At 42.2% G+C, this 6,112-nt stretch overlaps 1 protein-coding gene across 1 annotated transcript; it reads left to right on the top strand.

Annotated features, from left to right (window-relative positions):
• Positions 1-1,342: 1,342 nt before the first annotated feature.
• LOC123044305 (E3 ubiquitin-protein ligase AIRP2) lies at positions 1,343-3,315 on the top strand. The gene is made up of 5 exons (XM_044467016.1): positions 1,343-1,648; positions 1,755-1,896; positions 2,009-2,078; positions 2,217-2,439; positions 3,087-3,315. The coding sequence occupies exons 1-5, from the start codon at positions 1,587-1,589 to the stop codon at positions 3,298-3,300; spliced, it is 711 nt and encodes a 236-aa protein (XP_044322951.1). The 5' UTR covers positions 1,343-1,586; the 3' UTR covers positions 3,301-3,315.
• The last annotated feature ends 2,797 nt before the right edge of the window (positions 3,316-6,112 follow it).

The following is a 6,112-nucleotide window of genomic DNA, read 5'->3' as shown; positions in this document are numbered from 1 at the left end:
ACATGGTTATACATCTTCTGACTTAAAACAAATCTTGTATGCAAAGTGCTCTCTGTGTAAATAAACGTATGATAATTGTTTACAAAGGTTGTTAAAGAAACAGAGGAAGTACTCCTATAAACATCTGTACCACACGGTAGATGTGATAAGCAAATTGAAATTAAGGCATGATACTAAACTAGTACTTCCTTCGTTTTTATTTACTCTGCATATTAGAGTTGACTGAAGTCAAACTTCGTAAACTTTGACCAAGTTTATAGAAAAGAATATAAATATTTACGATAACAAATCTATATGATGCAAAAATACATTCAATAGTGAATCTAATGATATTGTTTTGTGATTGTACATGTTAATATTTTTGTCTATAAATTTCGTCAAAGTTTACAAAGCTTGACTTTGACCAAATGTAATATGCGGAGTAAACAAAAACGGATAAAACATTTGCCCCCTGGTCCAAGAAAGAGCCATTGGATTACTCCCCAATCACCATTCGCCAAGGCATGTCCCGAGATAACCACAACCTTGAGTGCTTGACCGAACCACCTACTCCCTCCTTCCATCTATATAGGGCCTAATGCGTTTTTCAAGACCGCCTTTGACTATTGATAAAATTAATACTACATGACATGCATAATGTGAAAATTATATCATTGAAAGCTCCTTTCACATACGAATTTGATGATGTGCTTTGTGTAAGTTGCATGTCAAATATTATTGCTCTAACATTTGGTCAAAGTTAGCCTCGAAAAACACATTAGGCCCTATATAGATGGAAGGAGGGAGTACCGTTCTTTGCCCGGGGTCGGGGTCAAGTGCATCAACCTACCTAGATAAGGTTTCCACGGCCCCACCTTGAGCCGCACCCGGCATCCCAAACAAAGCAAAACCAAGGGAGCCCCCGGATTTCCTCCTTCCGCTCCTACGGGACCCACAAATCCACTGCCCCTCATCCGGTCCGCCTTGAAAAAAGAAACATCCGATGGCCGATACTGCCATGTCGGCCTAGGCTTCTGCTGGACCCACCTGTCAGCGAACGTGTTAGCCAGCTGGTGCGTGACGCACACCGGGGCGCAGCGCCCGTTGGTGGACGTTGCTTCCGGATATTTCTCCGTGGGCCCTGGCTCGGCAGGAAACTCAACTCCGCCTCGTTCCACCAGTAATGTACCCACGCGATTAGCTACTTTCAATGCCAAGAAGGTCCCACCCACGAGCGGACAAACCTGTCAGCGAGGAAGAGTAAACCGCGTGCCCTTTTGGCGCGTGAACGAGGGATGTTAATGTTCCACTGGATCGCGCAAAGGACTGCCACGCGGGCCCCGTTCACTGTTCCTCGTCGCCTCCCCAACCCCTCGAGAGTGGCAACAAAAGGAGGAGTACGGCTCGGATTAGAGTTGGACTCAGCAAAGAGCGCAGCAAAAGTGGTGGGAAAGCAATCCAAGCCCGCAGCTTAAGGGGGAGGCAGCGGAGCACAATCCAGTCCAATCCGATCACCACCCGAGTAGACCAGACCAGAGCGGAGCGGCCGGGAGGAGGAGGAGGTTTAGCTAGGGTTCTCGCCGGCGGTCGATCGATCAGCCTCATCGATGCGGAGGTTCCAGGAGTCCGTCAAGGCCCTCGAGGCCGACATCGAGCACGCCAATGCGCTGTGAGTGCAACGACCCTCCTCAATTTCCCAGATTTTGCGTGCGCTTTTCGTCGTTGATGTGCCTCGCTGATTAATTTGGCTGCGTCCTCTGCTCCTTTATGCGCAGGGCGTCGGAGTTCCTGAGGGACTACGACGGGTCGGTCATCCAGATGCGGATGGCCTACAGCGCCGTCGCGCATGTCCTCGTCCAGTGGACCGACTGTAGACTCGCCAGCGCGCTCGGCCTCCTCAAGATTATGATTTACAAGGTGCTGACTGAATTTCCTCGCAGCCCTTCTGCAATTTCAGCGTTTTGCTCTGTCCGATTAGTTCTTCGCATCTGGTTGCTGGCTGAATTTTGATAAATTTCTGGTAACGCAGGTGTACGCGGAGGATGGCACGACGACCTTGCCAAGTTGGGAGAGGGAGGCCAGCATCAGAGAATTCTACGGTACCTTTTTAATAGTTATTACCTCTCAATCCAAGCAAAACCATGGAAGCAGCAGAGTCCTGCTGTTTTCCTAGATAGATAGAAAAAAAAGACATGGAAGATTCCACATGTTCATCCATATTATTTGCGTCGCGGCAGGTGTTATATTCCCGTCGTTGCTTCAGCTGCCAAGCGGGATCACTGAATTGGACGACAGGAAGCAAAGGAAACTGTGCGTGGACAAGTTCAAGAGAAGGGATGGCGATTTCTCTCAGCTGGATTTGGAGAGGGAGGTCGAGTGTGGGATTTGTCTGGAGGTGAACGCTAAAATCGTGCTGCCCGACTGTACGCACTCTTTGTGCTTGAGGTGCTTCGAAGAATGGTATGAAATTCACTCGGTCTCCCTCATTCGATTGCCTGCAAAAGTCATTGCTTCAATCATTTGCGCAATTTTTTTTATAGCTTATATGTAGTCAAGTAGTTCATCTGGTCATCTACGCCTTATCCTACTGATCTAACTAACAACCTGTTTCCCGAGCTTTAGTGTGATGGTATTATTTATAGTTCAACAATCTGTTTCCATTACCAAAACACAATCTATTTTTTTTATGCATTTCATAACGCTCATAAAAAAGGGTAAACTTTTGTAGTTCAACAATCACTTTTCTTTTTAGGAAGTTCAACAATCAGTTGCATGCATGCAGATTATGCCAAACAGAGCCCCAAGATTTACTTTAATTATGAGAAACATTTACATACACAAAGCCTGCTCATATGTTCGTCAGGTTCTGTCAGTAAATTTTTGATGTTCAGCTCAATGCTTTAATTGCCTCAGGAGATTTGCTTCACTTTCTTGATGTCATTATTTAACACTTCTTGGATTTCATATTGTGTTTGTTAGTCATCGAGCAAAACAATTCCATCCATGCTCTTCATGCCTAACTTGTCACATTCTTCACTCTGTTCCAATTTGCGGGACCCCTTAATACGATTTGATGACGACCATAACAAGGTTCACTCTCCTCGCAGGAATGCTAAATCAAAGTCGTGCCCCTTTTGCCGCGCCTGTCTCCAAAAGGTGAAGCCGACCAGTCTGTGGGTGTACACAGATGATCGTGATGTTGTAGACATGGATGCATTGACGAGTGAAAACATTAGGAGATTGTTTATGTACATAAATAAGCTACCACTTGTAGTCCTCCATGTTGTTGACCTTGATATTTATGAGTACCATAGCAAATAGAATGCCTTGTTCACACTTGATTGTGTTCAGTTCAGCACCGAGTTGATGCTACTGATTCTATCATTCTGAGTTCTTCGAGTCGACAGAAACCAATTAGTTGCTGCCGAGGTTAGGTTTACAGAACGTATAGGGCAGAAGGTTAGAAGTTTAGGAATAATTAAATAGAAAATTTAATCAAATCGGGAAGCTCCCGTAGCTCAGTTGGTTAGAGCGTTGGTCTTATGAGCCTAAAAAACTGAAAGAATTTCAATTCACTAAGATAATTGAAATTTTTTCATTTTAAGAAACTTGGTGGTTCAAATAATCCATTGTTTTTTTTTCCTGTTTCATTACCCCCTAAACAATTCAATACAGGCCAAAGAACGCCTTTGGGTGGTTTGCCTCGATCTAGTGCATACATAGCAATGGTGCTTGGGCACATATAATTGAAAAAAATTCATTTCACCAAGAAACTTGATAATTGAATTTTTTTTCATTTTACTACCTTGAAGAAACTTGGTGGTTCAAATAATCCGTTGAAGTTTTTTCCTATTTCATTACCCTCCCCCCCCCCCCCCCCCCCCCTAAACAATCCAATATAGGCCAAAGAAACTTGGTGGTTCAAATAATCCATTATTTTTTTTCCTGTTTCATTACCCCCCTAAACAATTCAATACAGGCCAAAGAACGTCTTTGGGTGGTTTGCCTTGATCTAGTGCATACATAGCAATGGTGCTTGGGCACATATAATTGAAAAAAAATTCATTTCACCAAGAAACTTGATAATTGAATTTTTTTCATTTTACTACCTTGAAGAAACTTGGTGGTTCAAATAATCCGTTGAAGTTTTTTCCTATTTCATTACCCCCCCCCCCCTAAACAATCCAATACAGGCCAAAGAACGTCTTTGGATAGTTTGCCTCGTGCATACATGGCAATGGTGCTTGGGCACATAAATAATTGAAAAAATTTCATTTCACCAAGAAACTTGATAATTGAATTTTTTTCATTTTACTACCTTGAAGAAACTTGGTGGTTCAAATAATCCGTTGAAGTTTATTTTCCTGTTTCATTACCCCCCCCCCCCCCCTAAACAATCCAATACCGGCCAAAGAACGCCTTTGGGTGGTTTGCCTCGATCTAGTGCAGACGTGGCAATGGTGCTTGGGCACTTAAATAATTGAAAGAATTTCATTTTACTACCTTGAAGAAACTTGATAATTGAAAAAAAAATCATTTTACTACCTTGAAGAAACTTGGTGGTTCAAATACCAAGAAACTTAATAATTGAATTTTTTTCATTTTACTACCTTGAAGAAACTTGGTGGTTCAAATAATCCATTGAAGTTTTTCCATGTTTCATTACCCCCCTAAACAATCCAATACAGGCCAAAGAACGTCTTTGGATGGTTTGCCTCGATCTAGTGCATACATGGCAATGGTGCTTCGGCACATAAATAATTGAAAAAAATTACATTTCACCAAGAAACTTGATAATTGAAATTTTTTCATTTTACTACCTTGAAGAAACTTGGTGGTTCAAATAATCCGTTTAATTTTTTTTCCTGTTTCATTACCCCTCCCTAAACAATCCAATACCGGCCAAAGAACGCCTTTGGGTGGTTTGCCTCGATCTAGTGCAGACGTGGCAATGGTGCTTGGGCACTTAAATAATTGAAAGAATTTCATTTTACTACCTTGAAGAAACTTGATAATTGAAACAAAATCATTTTACTACCTTGAAGAAACTTGGTGGTTCAAATAATCCGTTGATGTTTTTTTTCCTGTTTCATTACCCCTTAAACAATCCAATACCGGCCAAATAACGCCTTTGGGTAGTTTGCCTCGATCTAGTGTAGACGTGGCAATGGTGCTTGCGCACTTAAATAATTGAAAAAAAATCATTTTACTACCTTGAAGAAACTTGGGTACATAAAAAACTTAAAGAATTTCATTTTACTAAGAAACTTGATAATTGATTTTTTTTTCATTTTACTAGCTTGAAGAAACTTGGTGGTTCAAATAATTGGTTTTTTTCCTGTTTCATTACCCCCCTAAACTTACATAAAAAACTGAAAGAATCTGAGCCTTTGCATAATCTTTTCTATATTTGCTTTGTTGCATTTGCGGTTGCATCGTCGTGTCAAGTTGCTGGTCTTAGCGTCTAGTTCTTTAGAGTTTCGTGTTCTGTTCACAGGTTGTCACGCCGCCGCCGCACCATCGTCATCATCATTATTATATACCACCACCCCACCATATACATCGCCGCTGCCATATACAACCACCAATCTGAGTCCACATATACCATCGCCATATACTACCACCAATCCGAGTCTAGATATACCATCGCCATATACCACCACCAATCCGAGTCCAGATATACCACCACAGTCCGAGTTCCACCAGATTCATCTCCGCCACCAGTCCTAGTCTGAGTCCAGTATTTGTTGCTTTGTTTTCGAGTTCCAGATCACGCCATACTCCGAGTCGTGAGAGAGTAGGACTCCTGAGATTCCGTGCTACCCGCAGTAGAAAAATAGTTCCAAACTAAAAAAAAACTAAGTCTGAAAAATTCTGGCTAGGCAGTTTTTAGACCATTTGTAGACTTTTTCGAAAAAAATTGTTGCAGAGTAAAAAAAGAGAAAAAAGGTGCAAAAAAGTGAAAAAATGAAAAAAAATTCAGAGTGTGCTCCTCCATTGTTTACGTGCAGCGCCGTGATTTTGTTAGTGTTCTAGGCTCGCGTCTCTAGCACGGTCTAGCCTAGGACCAGCACAACACCGTCGTTGAGCGTTTATTCAACTTTGCATCTCTGAATTGATTGTTGCTGACCCT

The sequence above is a fragment of the Triticum aestivum genome, chromosome 1A, assembly GCF_018294505.1.
Source record: "Triticum aestivum cultivar Chinese Spring chromosome 1A, IWGSC CS RefSeq v2.1, whole genome shotgun sequence".
Lineage (NCBI taxonomy): Eukaryota > Viridiplantae > Streptophyta > Magnoliopsida > Poales > Poaceae > Triticum > Triticum aestivum.
Note: the sequence above shows the minus strand (reverse complement) of the source record. Positions and strands in the feature narration are given on the sequence as shown.

Coding starts and splice junctions, on each gene's coding strand:
- LOC123044305 (XM_044467016.1), top strand. CDS start 1,587: ATGCGGAGGTTCCAGGAGTCCGTCAAGGCCCTCGAGGCCGACATCGAG. Junction 1,649..1,754: donor ATCGAGCACGCCAATGCGCT/GTGAGTGCAACG, acceptor CTTTATGCGCAG/GGCGTCGGAGTTCCTGAGGG. Junction 1,897..2,008: donor TCAAGATTATGATTTACAAG/GTGCTGACTGAA, acceptor CTGGTAACGCAG/GTGTACGCGGAGGATGGCAC.